At 40.4% G+C, this 15577-nt stretch overlaps 2 protein-coding genes across 4 annotated transcripts in view; both read left to right on the forward strand.

Annotated features, from left to right (window-relative positions):
• LOC128702565 (ryncolin-1) overlaps positions 1-7286 on the forward strand; it is a 29141-nt gene extending 21855 nt beyond the window's left edge. For both annotated transcript variants that reach the window (XM_053796853.2, XM_053796854.2), the window contains exon 9: positions 14-7286. In XM_053796853.2, the coding sequence (XP_053652828.2) occupies positions 14-243 (230 nt within the window). In that variant the 3' untranslated portion in view covers positions 244-7286. The remainder of the gene's footprint in view (positions 1-13) is intronic.
• Positions 7287-10973: 3687 nt separating this feature from the next.
• Positions 10974-15577, forward strand: part of fw (CUB and Sushi multiple domains furrowed) — a 157984-nt gene continuing 153380 nt past the window's right edge. For both annotated transcript variants that reach the window (XM_070105390.1, XM_070105391.1), the window contains exon 1: positions 10974-11183. In XM_070105390.1, the coding sequence (XP_069961491.1) occupies positions 11120-11183 (64 nt within the window). In that variant the 5' untranslated portion in view covers positions 10974-11119. The remainder of the gene's footprint in view (positions 11184-15577) is intronic.

A 15577-nucleotide genomic window follows, 5' to 3' on the forward strand; every position in this document is an offset into this window, starting at 1 on the left:
ATCCCTGTTGCAGGTAGTTGTGCCCACGAGTACAAAGGCGGCTGGTGGTATAATGTCTGCCACAACGCAAATCCTACGGGAATCCTTACGAACTCTGACGACTTCGACTCTGTTGGATGGGTCTACTGGAGTCCAAGAGAGTACAAATGGGCCAGTCTATGCTGGCTCCAGATGAAGATCCGGCCACCCAATTTTGGGACTCCAGACCCGTCTGACGGTCCAGGAGATTGTTCCAGTGACTAGTTAGTGTGATCTTCACAGGACTCCTGACCCTTCTGATGGTCCAGGAGATTGTTCCAGTGACTAGTTAGTGTGATCTTCACAGGACTCCTGACCCTTCTGACGGTCCAGGAGATTGTTCCAGTGACTAGTTAGTGTGATCTTCACAGGACTCCTGACCCTTCTGATGGTCCAGGAGATTGTTCCAGTGACTAGTTAGTGTGATCTTCACAGGACTCCTGACCCTTCTGACGGTCCAGGAGATTGTTCCAGTGACTAGTTAGTGTGATCTTCACAGGACTCCTGACCCTTCTGATGGTCCAGGAGATTGTTCCAGTGACTAGTTAGTGTGATCTTCACAGGACTCCTGACCCTTCTGACAGTCCAGGAGATTGTTCCAGTGACTAGTTAGTGTGATCTTCACAGGACTCCTGACCCTTCTGACAGTCCAGGAGATTGTTCCAGTGACTAGCTAGTGTGATCTACCTTTGCTAGACTCCTAGCTAGTGTGATCTACCTTTGCTAGACTCCTAGCTAGTGTGATCTACTTTGCTAGACTCCTAGCTAGTGTGGTCTACTTTTGTTAGACTCCTAGCTAGTGTGATCTACTTTGCTAGACTCCTAGCTAGTGTGATCTACCTTTGCTAGACTCCTAGCTAGTGTGATCTACCTTTGCTAGACTCCTAGCTAGTGTGATCTACCTTTGCTAGACTCCTAGCTAGTGTGATCTACCTTTGTTAGACTCCTAGCTAGTGTGATCTACTTTTGCTAGACTCCTAGCTAGTGTGATCTACCTTTGTTAGACTCCTAGCTAGTGTGATCTACCTTTGTTAGACTCCTAGCTAGTGTGATCTACCTTTGTTAGACTCCTAGCTAGTGTGATCTACTTTGCTAGACTCCCAGCTAGTGTGAGGTACCTTTACTAGACTCCTAGCTAGTGTGATCTACTTTGCTAGACTCCTAGCTAGTGTGATCTACCTTTGTTAGACTCCTAGCTAGTGTGATCTACCTTTGTTAGACTCCTAGCTAGTGTGATCTACTTTTGCTAGACTCCTAGCTAGTGTGAGGTACCTTTGCTAGACTCCTAGCTAGTGTGATCTACTTTGCTAGACTCCTAGCTAGTGTGATCTACTTTGCTAGACTCCCAGCTAGTGTGAGGTACCTTTACTAGACTCCTAGCTAGTGTGATCTACTTTGCTAGACTCCTAGCTAGTGTGATCTACCTTTGCTAGACACCTAGCTAGTGTGAGGTACCTTTGCTAGACTCCTAGCTAGTGTGATCTACTTTGCTAGACTCCTAGCTAGTGTGATCTACTTTGCTAGACTCCCAGCTAGTATGAGGTACCTTTGCTAGACTCCTAGCTAGTGTGATCAACTTTGCTAGACTCCCAGCTAGTGTGAGGTACCTTTGCTAGACTCCTAGCTAGTGTGATCTACTTTGCTAGACTCCTAGCTAGTGTGATCTACTTTGCTAGACTCCTAGCTAGTGTGATCTACTTTGCTAGACTCCTAGCTAGTGTGATCTACATTTGTTAGACTCCTAGCTAGTGTGATCTACTTTTGCTAGACTCCTAGCTAGTGTGATCTACCTTTGCTAGACTCCTAGCTAGTGTGAGGTACCTTTGCTAGACTCCTAGCTAGTGTGATCTACTTTGCTAGACTCCTAGCTAGTGTGATCTACTTTGCTAGACTCCTAGCTAGTGTGATCTACTTTGCTAGACTCCCAGCTATTGTGATCTACTTTGCTAGACTCCTAGCTAGTGTGAGGTACCTTTGCTAGACTCCTAGCTAGTGTGATCTACTTTGCTAGACTCCTAGCTAGTGTGAGGTACCTTTGCTAGACTTCTAGCTAGTGTGATCTACTTTGCTAGACTCCTAGCTAGTGTGATCTACTTTGCTAGACTCCTAGCTAGTGTGAGGTACCTTTGCTAGACTCCTAGCTAGTGTGATCTACTTTGCTAGACTCCTAGCTGGTGTGATCTACCTTTGCTAGACTCCTAGCTACTGTTACCTTCACATTCTTGATTGCTAGCCAGGCTAGCAGGTCCTTTCAGAGCCAAAATGTTACCATCGAAAGCCCTTTCAGAAAGTGAAATGTAGCCATCAACATTCTTTATGAAGTTCAGTCTTCAGGGCAAGACGTGCCATGTTTTGCTCTATCCCAAACCCTTTCAGAGGGCGAAATGTCGTCATAATATGCATAGCATAGTCTGTGGACACAGCTGCATTTTGACTACCAATGGTATACCACTGGCTTGAATTTATAGAGAATACTAACCTGAACTAAGTAGGAATTCAAGCCACAATACCCTGGCTTAGATATATCAGATACTAGTACTAGCAACAAGCCATAATTTCCAGGCTTAGATCTGTCAGATATAGTGGAACTCCGGATTTCGTACTTAATCCGTTCCAAAAGGTCGGTCTAAATCCGAAACGTATGAAAACTGTAATAATATTTCCCATAAGAAATAATGTAAATACAATTAATCAGTTCCAGACACCCAAAAATATTAACAAAAAAGGCATTTTTTAAGGACTAACTCTAGTTTTACATACAGAAAACAATGAGAAATAAATATAAATGAATAATTTTAATGATAAATGAAAATTACATACCTTTGTTGACTCTTGTTTGTGATCTCTGTTTCGTTAGCATATTTACCCCTTTCGCAACTTTAGCTTCCTTGATATCTACTTTCTTTGCCAGGATGGAACAGGTTGTTGATTTCGACTTCCCATACATCCTGGCAAGCTCGTCTAAACGTACGCCACTTTTGCATTTCTCTACAATCTCTTGAATTCTGTCATGTTTCTCACCTTTACCAAAGGGCTGGCACTAGGAACTTTCTTTGGGCCTATGGTGGCTAATTTCACAGTCGCAATTAATAAACAAGCACAAAAAGTGTGAAATGTTTCAGATGAATACTCACTCAACCAGTGACAGAATCTTGTTAAATTAAATTTATTGAGGAAACGTTTCGCCACACAGTGGCTTCATCAGTCCATACAAAGGATAAACTTGAAGAACAGGAGGAGAATGAGGTAATCAGTCCCTCCCTTTCAAGTTTATCCTTTGTATGGTCTGATGAAGCCACTGTGTGGCAAAACGTTTCCTCCATAAAGATACCCAAGAGTTGCACATGTGTCTAATTTAACAACGTGTCGGTTCTTTGAACCATTCATCTGCAGTGACAGAGTCTTACCGAGACAGTACTCATGAGAGTGCCCGGGTGGGTGGACGCGTCTGATACGCACAATTTCCGGATGGAGGTATGAAATTCAAACCAAAATTTTGCCCAATAAAGTGTTGTAAATCTGAATTATATGATATTCATAGTGTGCAAAAACCAGAGTTCCACTGTACTAGCACTAGCAACAAGCCAGATCTACCAGATACTAGTAGGACTAGCAACAAGCCACAATACCCTGGCTTAGATTTATCAGATACTAGTACTAGCAACAAGCCACAATACCCTGGCTTAGATTTATCAGATACTAGTACTAGCAACAAGCCACAATATCCTGGCTTAGATTTATCAGATACTAGTACTAGCAACAAGCCACAATACCCTGGCTTAGATTTATCAGATACTAGTACTAGCAACAAGCCACAATACCCTGGCTTAGATTTATCAGATACTAGTACTAGCAACAAGCCACAATACCCTGGCTTAGATTTATCAGATACTAGTACTAGCAACAAGCCACAATACCCTGGCTTAGATTTATCACACACAAATCCACCCACAATGTGTTCTAATTCTCCTTAAGAAAATTAACTAATTAGGTTAGATTAGCTAAAATTTGGTAAGATTAGTTTTAATCCAGGTTGGCCATTTTCTAGGTTTGTGGTCCATCCCTTGGCCATTTTCTAGGTTTGTGGTCCATCCCTTGGCCATTTTCTAGGTTTGTGGTCCATCTCTTGGTCATTTGCTAGGTTTGTGGTCCATCTCTTGGCCATTTTCTAGGATTGTGGTCCATCTCTTGGTCATTTTCTAGGTTTGTGGTCCATCTCTTGGCCATTTTCTAGGTTTGTGGTCCATCTCTTGGCCATTTTCTAGGTTTGTGGTCCATCTCTTGGCCATTTTCTAGGTTTGTGGTCCATCTCTTGGCCATTTTCTAGGTTTGTGGTCCATCTCTTGGTCATTTTCTAGGTTTGTGGTCCATCTCTTGGCCATTTTCTAGGTTTGTGGTCCATCTCTTGGCCACTTTCTAGGTTTGTGGTCCATCCCTTGGCCATTTTCTAGGTTTGTGGTCCATCTCTTGGCCATTTTCTAGGTTTGTGGTCCATCCCTTGGCCATTTTCTAGGTTTGTGGTCCATCCCTTGGCCATTTTCTAGGTTTGTGGTCCATTCCTTGGCCATTTTCTAGGTTTGTGGTTCATCTCGTGGCCATTTTCTAGGTTTGTGGTCCATCTCTTGGCCATTTTCTAGGTTTGTGGTCCATCTCTTGGCCATTTTCTAGGTTTGTGGTCCATCCCTTGGCCATTTTCTAGGTTTGTGGTCCATCCCTTGGCCATTTTCTAGGTTTGTGGTCCATCCCTTGGCCATTTTCTAGGTTTGTGGTAAATCCCCTGGCTATTTTCTAGGTTTGTGGTCCATCTCTTGGCCATTTTCTAGGTTTGTGGTCCATCCCTCGGCCATTTTCTAGGTTTGTGGTCCATCCCTTGGCCATTTTCTAGGTTTGTGGTCCATCTCTTGCCCATTTTCTAGGTTTGTGGTCCATCCCTTGGCCATTTTCTAGGTTTGTGGTTCATCTCTTGGCCATTTTCTAGGTTTGTGGTCCATCCCTTGGCCATTTTCTAGGTTTGTGGTCCATCTCTTGGCCATTTTCTAGGTTTGTGGTCCATCTCTTGGCCATTTTCTAGGTTTGTGGTCCATCCCTTGGCCATTTTCTAGGTTTGTGGTCCATCCCTTGGCCATTTTCTAGGTTTGTGGTCCATCTCTTGGCCATTTTCTAGGTTTGTGGTCTATCCCTTGGCCATTTTCTAGGTTTGTGGTCCATCCCTTGGCCATTTTCTAGGTTTGTGGTCCATCCCTTGGCCATTTTCTAGGTTTGTGGTCCATCCCTTTGCCATTTTCTAGATTTGTGCTCCATCTCTTGGCCATTTTCTAGGTTTGTGGTCCATCCCTTGGCCATTTTCTAGGTTTGTGGTCCATCCCTTGGCCATTTTCTAGGTTTGTGGTCCATCCCTTGGCCATTTTCTAGGTTTGTGGTCCATCCCTTGGCCATTTTCTAGGTTTGTGGTCCATCCTTTGGCCATTTTCTAGGTTTGTGGTCCATCCCTTGGCCATTTTCTAGGTTTGTGGTCCATCTCTTGGCCATTTTCGAGGTTTGTGGTCCATTCTTGCGTCATTTTCTAGGTTTGTTGTCCATTCCTTGGCCATTTTCTAGGTTTGTGGTCCATCCCTTGGCCATTTTCTAGGTTTGTGGTCCATGCTTTGGCCATTTTCTAGGTTTGTGGTCCATTCTTTGGCCATTTTCTAGGTTTGTGGTTCATCTCTGGGCCATTTTCAAGGTTTGTGGTCCATCCCTTGGCCATTTTCTATGTTTGTGGTCCACTCTTTGGCCATTTTCTAGATTTTGTGGTCCATCCTTTGGCCATTTCCTAGGGTTGTGGTCCATCTCTGGGCCAGTTTCTAGGTTTGTGGTCCATCCCTTGGCGATTTTCTAGGTTTGTGGTCCATCTCTTGGCCACTTTCTAGGTTTGTGGTCCATCCCTTGGCCATTTTCTAGGGTTGTGGTCCATCCTTTGGCCATTTTCTAGGTTTGCGGTCCATATCTGGGCCTTTTTATAAGTTTGTGGTCCATCCCTTGGCCATTTTCTAGATTTGTGGTCCATCCCTTGGCCATTTTCTAGGTTTGTGGTTCATCCCTTGGCCATTTTCTAGATTTGTGGTCCGTCCTTTGGCCATTTTCTTGGTTTGTGGTCTATCTCTGGGCCATTTTCTAGTTTTGTGGTCCATCCCTTGGCCATTTTCTAGGCTTGCAGTCCATCATTTGGCCATTTTCTAGATTTGTGGTCCGTCCTTTGGCCATTGTCTTGGTTTGTGGTCTATCTCTGGGCCATTTTCTAGGTTTGTGGTCCATCCCTTGGCCATTTTCTAGGGTTGTGGTCCATCTCTTGGCCATTTTCGATGTTTGTTTTCCATTCTTGGGTAATTTTCTAGGTTTGTGGTCCATTCCTTGGCCATTTTCTAGGTTTGTGGACCATTCCTGGGCCATTTTCTAGGTTTATGATCCATTCCTGGGCCATTTTCTAGGCTTGTGGTCCATTCCTGGGCCACTTTATAGGTTTGTGGTCCATCCCTTGGCCATTTTCTAGGCTTGTAGTCAATCTCTTGGTAATTTTCTGGGTTTATGGTCCATCCCTGGGCCATTTTCTAGGTTTGTGGTCCATCCCTGGGTAATTTTTAAGGATATTGGTCCATTCCTGGGCCATTTCTAAAGATTTTGGTCCGCTCTTGGGCCATTTTCTAGGTTTGTGATTTATCCCTGGGCTATTTTTAAGGTTATTGGTCCATTCCTAGGCCATTTTTAAATATTTTGGTCCATTCTTGGGCCATTTTTCTAGGTTTGTAATTCATCCCTGGGCCATTTTTAAGGTTATTGGTCCATTCCTGGGCCATTTTTAAATATTTTGGTCCATTCCTGGGCCATTTTCTAGGTTTGTGGTCCATCCCTGGGCCATTTTTTAAGGTTATTGGTCTATTCCTGGGCCATTTTTAAATATCTTGCGCCATTTTCTAGGTTTGTGGTCCATCCCTGGGCCATTTTCAAGGTTATTGGTCCATTCCTGGGCCATTTTTAAATATCTTGCGCCATTTTCTAGGTTTGTGGTCCATCCCTGGGCCATTTTTAAGGTTATTGGTACATTCCTGGGCCATTTTTAATATATTTTGCCATTTTCTAGGTTTGTGGTCCATCCCTGGGCCATTTTCAAGGTTATTGGTCCATTTCTGGGCCATTTAGTTTTTTGGTACAATTCTGGACCGACATTTTCTTGTCATCGTTAATTTTAAGTTTTTGTCTCTGTATTGTTAAATAAATTTATAATTATTAAATATTTTATTATCATCAATTATTATTATTATTATTATTATTATTATTATTTTTATTATTATTATTATTATTATTAATATTATTATTATTATAATTATTATTATTATTATTATTATTATTATTATTATTATTATTATTATTATTATTATTATTGTTATTATTATTATTATTATAATTATTATTATTATTGTTATAATTATTATTATTATTGTTATAATTATTATTATTATTATTATAATTATTATTATTATTGTTATAATTATTATTATTATTATTATTATTATTATTATTATTATAATTATTATTATTATTATTATAATTATTATTATTATTATTATAATTATTATTATTATTGTTATAATTATTATTATTATTATAATTATTGTTATTATTATTATTATTATTATTATTATTATTATTATTATTATTATTATTATTAGTATTATTATTATTATATATACATCATAAAGGGGGTCTTTATTGAGGGGTCTTTTTGAGAGGGTCTTTTTGAGAGGGACTTTTTGAGAGGGACTTTTTGAGAGGGACTTTTTGAGAGGGACTTTTTGAGAGGGTCTTTTTGAGAGTGACTTTTTGAGAGGGACTTTTTGAGAGGGTCTTTTTGAGAGTGACTTTTTGAGAGGGACTTTTTGAGAGGGACTTTTTGAGAGGGACTTTTTGAGAGGGACTTTTTGAGAGGGACTTTTTGAGAGGGACTTTTTGAGAGGGACTTTTTGAGAGGGTCTTTTTGAGAGTGACTTTTTGAGAGGGTCTTTTTGAGAGTGACTTTTTGAGAGGGACTTTTTGAGAGGGACTTTTTGAGAGGGACTTTTTGAGAGGGTCTTTTTGAGAGGGACTTTTTGAGAGGGACTTTTTGAGAGGGTCTTTTTGAGAGGGACTTTTTGAGAGGGACTTTTTGAGAGGGACTTTTTGAGAGGGTCTTTTTGAGAGGGACTTTTTGAGAGGGTCTTTTTGAGAGGGACTTTTTGAGAGGGACTTTTTGAGAGGGACTTTTTGAGAGGGTCTTTTTGAGAGGGACTTTTTGAGAGGGACTTTTTGAGAGGGACTTTTTGAGAGGGACTTTTTGAGAGGGTCTTTTTGAGAGGGACTTTTTGAGAGGGACTTTTTGAGAGGGTCTTTTTGAGAGGGACTTTTTGAGAGGGACTTTTTGAGAGGGAGAGAGGGACTTTTTGAGAGGGACTTTTTGAGAGGGTCTTTTTGAGAGGGACTTTTTGAGAGGGACTTTTTGAGAGGGTCTTTTTGAGAGGGACTTTTTGAGAGGGACTTTTTGAGAGGGACTTTTTGAGAGGGTCTTTTTGAGAGGGACTTTTTGAGAGGGTCTTTTTGAGAGGGTCTTTTTGAGAGGGACTTTTTGAGAGGGACTTTTTGAGAGGGACTTTTTGAGAGGGTCTTTTTGAGAGGGACTTTTTGAGAGGGTCTTTTTGAGAGGGACTTTTTGAGAGGGTCTTTTTGAGAGGGACTTTTTGAGAGGGACTTTTTGAGAGGGACTTTTTGAGAGGGACTTTTTGAGAGGGACTTTTTGAGAGGGTCTTTTTGAGAGGGACTTTTTGAGAGGGACTTTTTGAGAGGGTCTTTTTGAGAGGGACTTTTTGAGAGGGACTTTTTGAGAGGGACTTTTTGAGAGGGACTTTTTGAGAGGGACTTTTTGAGAGGGTCTTTTTGAGAGGGAATTTTTGAGAGGGACTTTTTGAGAGGGACTTTTTGAGAGGGACTTTTTGAGAGGGACTTTTTGAGAGGGACTTTTTGAGAGGGTCTTTTTGAGAGGGACTTTTTGAGAGGGACTTTTTGAGAGGGACTTTTTGAGAGGGACTGTTTAGCTAGAAATGGGTTTAAATTACGAGATAAATGGCCTTTGGAACCATTAATAAGAGGGGATTGTTGGCGGGGTTAAATATTTAGGCTGTGGGAGATTCAGAAATTGAAAATTTTTAAGATGTAAATGAGTAGGCTTATTATAGGCCAGACTTATGGTCACCAACTAATAAATTCTCGGAATTTGTTGCGGTTTTAAGATATATTTGGGAATTTTTGGGGGTATTATGTGCGTTTAGGAACTGTGTTTGTAGGCCGTGACTGTGTGGAATTAAATAGGCCTAGGATTGTGGAGGAATTTGACATTTTTTGGGTGGTTAAAATGACTAGGCTTGTGTAGTTGAATGATAGCTCTAGGCCTTTCGTGTTGCAATCAACGCATCATCAGGAGCTTGCATCGTGTTCACTGTCACAGTTTATACTTGCACATCCTCCTGGTCTCTGCAACATTGCAAGCTCCTGATGATGTGTTGATTGCAACACGAAAGGCCTAGAGCTATCATTCAACTCCCCCCCCCCCGTGGTTGTGTTGCATCTTACAATATATTAACGTGTGTAAATTACCCATCAGGATGACCCAGATGTCCCTTTTTGAGATGTGACAAGAATTGCATTTTTAATGTTTTTTTTTAGTTTTCTCTGACTGGTGTTGGTTCTGTCGTGATCTATACGGATTTAGGCATGACATGTGGAGTTGATGGATGTGTGGTACTGAATATTTAGGCCTAGGATAGTGAGAAAATTTAAAATTTCCTGGTTCGAGGCGTGTAGGTTGTGTGGAACCCGTCTTCTGGGGTGACAGATATTTTCTACTCAGTATTTACAATTTTTTTTGTAATATATATGGCATCAGGGATCACATAAGATGTTCTTGCATATGTTAAATAAAATATTTAGGCTGTGAATATTGAGAAAATCGAAATTTCCTTTGTGTTTACAGCGAGTGTAGGCTGTGAGGAACCTGTCTTGTGAGCTGCCTACTGTCCTCTGCTTATTATTTTGAGAGTTTTTTTAAGATATATGGCATCAGGCATTATGTAAAAGGTTCTGGCATATGCCAGATAAAATATTTAGGCCATGAATAACGAGAAAATAAATTATTTGCGATCAGAAAGAGTAGGCATCAGGGAGCCACCTAGAAGTATGCCAGGTATACTAGTCTTTTTAGTATTTACAGTTTTTTTAATATATATGTGGCTTCAGGAACCATGTAAGAGGCTGTGACACATGCCAGATAAAATATTTAGGCCGTGAATGACGAGAAAATTAAATTTTTGTCAAAAAAACCCAGTAGGCAACAGGAACTCACCCAGAGGGTTGCCCACCATCCAGGTGTCACAATTTTGAGAATTCTTCACGATACACACCATCAAGAATCACCTAACAACCTGTGGCATGTGCCAGATAAAATATTTAGGCCGTGAATGACGAGAAAATTAAATTTTTGTCATAAAACCCAGCAGGCAACAGGAACTCACCCAGAGGGTTGCCCACCATCCAGGTGTCACAATTTTGAGAATTCTTCACGATACACACCATCAAGAATCACCTAACAACCTGTGGCATATGCCAGATAAAATATTTAGGCCGTGAATGACGAGAAAATTTAATTTTTGCCATAAAACCAAGTAGGCAACAGGAACTCACCCAGAGGGTTGCCCACCATCCAGGTGTCACAATTTTGAGAATTCTTCACGATACACACCATCAAGAATCACCTAACAACCTGTGGCATATGCCAGATAAAATATTTAGGCCGTGAATGACGAGAAAATTAAATTTTTGCCATAAAACCCAGCAGGCAACAGGAACTCACCCAGAGGGTTGCCCACCATCCAGGTGTCAGTGTTGATGTAGAGGTTGACGGGGGAGGATGTGTGTCGCAGCCTCCTGAGACAGCCACACGGCCCCCTCAATAAGTGCTTTTCGAGTGTATATATGTAGTGGAATATCCTGTGGATGGGTATAACAGACTGACGGGTATATACAGTGTTGACTGGGAATAATGGATATCCCTCAGAGACTTGGTATACTGGTATATATGACAGCATACGTCGCTCTGGCTCAAGGTAACCCACTCAATTTCGCAATGCAAACTCCTTTTTCCATTATTTACCATTGTTTTACCCACCCATTAACATTTTCCCCTGGTTCTAATGGGTGTTTTAGGCCTATTCAACCTTCCTCCCAAACAGTAGGCCTAGGTAATCTAAATTTAAAGTCTAAAAAGTCATTATTCCAAACAGAAAGTGAAATTATATCGGCCGTCTGGGTTATTTTTTTTATAATGTTAAATAATTGTCCAGAAATATTTAATATTTTATTATTATCAATAAATATTATTAATTATATAAATATTACAATGTTTATAACTGATTTATATATATATATATATATATATATATATATATATATATATATATATATATATATATATATATATATATATATATATATATATATATATATACTGAATAACATACAGACAATATTGTGTATCTACTATCTACTTGCTCTCTCACACGAGTAGATAAAGTCGACACAACCTAGCAGTAAGTAGGTACCTGGGTGTTAGTTACCACAGGTATATCATACGTGGACTGAAGGAAGATAGGTATCCCAAGAACTCCTGGGATACCTTTCTACCTTACTGTTGACATCACCAATTTATAGTTATTTATTTTTAAAGCGGGTTAGAACCCTTTCCCTGTAAGACATGCGTGTCGTAGGAGGCCAGTAAAAATTGTGGCAGCTAGGGGCTAGTAACGCCTCTGTAAATTATTAAATTCTAGCAGCAAGGGGCTAGTAACGCCTCTGTAAATTATTAAATTCTAGCAGCAAGGGGCTAGTAACGCCTCTGTAAATTATTAAATTCTGGCAGCAAAGGGGCTAGTAACGCCTCTGTAAATTATTAAATTCTGGCAGCAAAGGAGCTAGTAACGCCTCTGTAAATTATCAAATTCTGGCAGCAAGGGGCTAGTAACACCTCTGTAAATTATTAAATTCTGGCAGCAAGGTGCTAGTAACGCCTCTGTAAATTATTAAATTCTGGCAGCTAGGGGCTAGTAACGCCTCTGTAAATTATCAAATTCTGGCACTAAGGGGCTAGTAATGCCTCTGTAAATTATCAAATTCTGGCAACTAGGGGCTAGTAACGCCTCTAAATTATCAAATTCTAGCAGCTAGGGCCTAGTAACGCCTCTGTAAATTATCAAATTCTGGCAGCTAGGGGCTAGTAACGCCTCTGTAAATTATTAAATTCTGGCAGCAAGGGGCTAGTAACGCCTCTAAATTATCAAATTCTGGCAGCAAGGGGCTAGTAACGCCTCTAAATTATCAAATTCTGGCAGCTAGGAGCTAGTAACGCCTCTAAATTATTAAATTCTGGCAGCAAAGGGGCTAGTAACGCCTCTGTAAATTATCAAATTCTGGCAGCAAGGGGCTAGTAACGCCTCTAAATTATTAAATTCTGGCAGCAAAGGGGCTAGTAACGCCTCTGTAAATTATCAAATTCTGGCAGCAAAGGGGCTAGTAACGCCTCTAAATTATCAAATTCCGGCAGCAAGGGGCTAGTAACGTCTCTGTAAATTATCAAATTCTGGCAGCAAAGGGGCTAGTAACGCCTCTGTAAATTATCAAATTCTGGCAGCAAAGGGGCTAGTAACGCCTCTGTAAATTATTAAATTCTGGCAGCTAAGAGCTAATAACGCCTCTGTAAATTATCAAATTCTGGCAGGAAAGGGGCTAGTAACGCCTCTGTAAATTATTAAATTCTGGCAGCAAAGGAGCTAGTAACGCCTCTGTAAATTATTTAATTCTGGCAGCAAAGGGGCTAGTAACGACTCTGTAAATTATTAAATTCTGGCAGCTAAGGGCTAGTAACGCCTCTGTAAATTATTAAATTCTGGCAGCAAAGGGGCTAGTAACGCCTCTGTAAATTATCAAATTCTGGCAGCAAAGGGGCTAGTAACGTCTCTGTAAATTATTAAATTCTGGCAGCAAAGGGGCTAGTAACACCTCTGTAAATTATTAAATTCTGCTGGCAAAGGGGCTAGTAACACCTCTGTAAATTATTAAATTATGGCAGCAAAGGGGCTAGTAACACCTCTGTAAATTATTAAATTCTGGCAGCAAGGGGCTAGTAACGTCTCTGTAAATTATTAAATTCTGGCACCAAAGGGGCTAGTAACACCTCTGTAAATTATTAAATTCTGGCAGCAAGGGGCTAGTAACGCCTCTAAATTATTAAATTCTGGCAGCAAAGGGGCTAGTAACACCTCTGTAAATTATTAAATTCTGGCAGCAAGGGGCTAGTAACGCCTCTGTAAATTATTAAATTCTGGCAGCAAAGGGGCTAGTAACGCCTCTGTAAATTATTAAATTCTGGCAGCAAGGGGCTAGTAGCGCCTCTGTAAATTATTAAATTCTGGCAGCTAGGGGCTAGTAACGCCTCTGTAAATTATTAAATTCTGGCAGCAAAGGGGCTAGTAACGCCTCTGTAAATTATCAAATTCTGGCAGCAAAGGGGCTAGTAACGCCTCTGTAAATTATCAAATTCTGGCAGCAAAGGGGCTAGTAACACCTCTGTAAATTATCAAATTCTGGCAGCAAAGGGGCTAGTAACACCTCTGTAAATTACCAAATTCTGGCAGCTAGGGGCTAGTAACGCCTCTGTAAATTATTAAATTCTGGCAGCAAAGGGGCTAGTAACGCCTCTGTAAATTATCAAATTCTGGCAGCAAGGGGCTAGTAACGCCTCTGTAAATTATTAAATTCTGGCAGCTAGGGGCTAGTAACGCCTCTGTAAATTATCAAATTCTGGCAGCTAGGGGCTAGTAACACCTCTGTAAATTATTAAATTCTGGCAGCTAGGGGCTAGTAACACCTCTGTAAATTATCAAATTCTGGCAGCAAGGGGCTAGTAACACTCTGTAAATTATCAAATTCTGGCAGCTAGGAGCTAGTAACACCTCTGTAAATTATCAAATTCTGGCAGCTAGGAACTAGTAACACCTCTGTAAATTATTAAATTCTGGCAGCTAGGAGCTAGTAACACCTCTGTAAATTATCAAATTCTGGCAGCTAGGGGCTAGTAATGCCTCTGTAAATTATCAAATTCTGGCAGCTAGGGGCTAGTAACACCTCTGTAAATTATCAAATTCTGGCAGCTAGGGGCTAGTAACACCTCTGTAAATTATCAAATTCTGGCAGCTAGGAGCTAGTAACACCTCTAAATTATTAAATTCTGGCAGCTAGGAGCTAGTAACACCTCTGTAAATTATCAAATTCTGGCAGCTAGGAGCTAGTAACACCTCTGTAAATTATCAAATTCTGGCAGCTAGGAGCTAGTAACACCTCTGTAAATTATTAAATTCTGGCAGCTAGGAGCTAGTAACACCTCTGTAAATTATCAAATTCTGGCAGCTAGGAGCTAGTAACACCTCTGTAAATTATCAAATTCTGGCAGCTAGGAGCTAGTAACACCTCTGTAAATTATCAAATTCTGGCAACTAGGAGCTAGTAACACCTCTGTAAATTATCAAATTCTGGCAGCTAGGAGCTAGTAACACCTCTGTAAATTATCAAATTCTGGCAGCTAGGAGCTAGTAACACTTCTGTAAATTATCAAATTCTGGCAACTAGGAGCTAGTAACACCTCTGTAAATTATCAAATTCTGGCAGCTAGGAGCTAGTAACACCTCTGTAAGTTATCAAATTCTGGCAGCTAGGAGATAGTAACACCTCTGTAAGTTATCAAATTCTGGCAGCTAGGAGCTAGTAACACCTCTGTAAGTTATCAAATTCTGGCAGCTAGGAGCTAGTAACACCTCTGTAAGTTATCAAATTCTGGCAACTACGAGCTAGTAACACCTCTGTAAATTATCAAATTCTGGCAGCTAGGAGCTAGTAACACCTCTGTAAGTTATCAAATTCTGGCAGCTAGGGGCTAGTAACACCTCTGTAAATTATCAAATTCTGGCAGCAAAGGAGCTAGTAACACCTCTGTAAATTATCAAATTCTGGCAACTAGGAGCTAGCAACGCCTCTAAATTATTAAATTCTGGCAGCTAGGGGCTAGTAACACCTCTGTAAATTATCAAATTCTGGCAACTAGGAGCTAGTAACACCTCTAAATTATCAAATTCTGGCAGCTAGGAGCTAGTAACACCTCTATAAATTATCAAATCTAGAAAGTAGCGTATGTTAATGTTGTATTAATATTGTATAAGTGTTGTATTAATGTCGTATTAACTAGATGTTGTGGCTGTAGGGGAAAGTTGATATAAGCGGAGAATATCAATAGAAAGTGAATGTCACTAAATCTAGATCATCTAGAAAGATGCTAGCAGAAGAGTGGCACTAGAAATATTAAGTGGACCCCCGGTTAACGATATTTTTTCACTCCAGAAGTATGTTCAGGTGCCAGTACTGACCGAATTTGTTCCCATAAGGAATACAGTGG

This window comes from Cherax quadricarinatus, chromosome 98 (assembly GCF_038502225.1).
Source record: "Cherax quadricarinatus isolate ZL_2023a chromosome 98, ASM3850222v1, whole genome shotgun sequence".
Classification (NCBI taxonomy): domain Eukaryota; kingdom Metazoa; phylum Arthropoda; class Malacostraca; order Decapoda; family Parastacidae; genus Cherax; species Cherax quadricarinatus.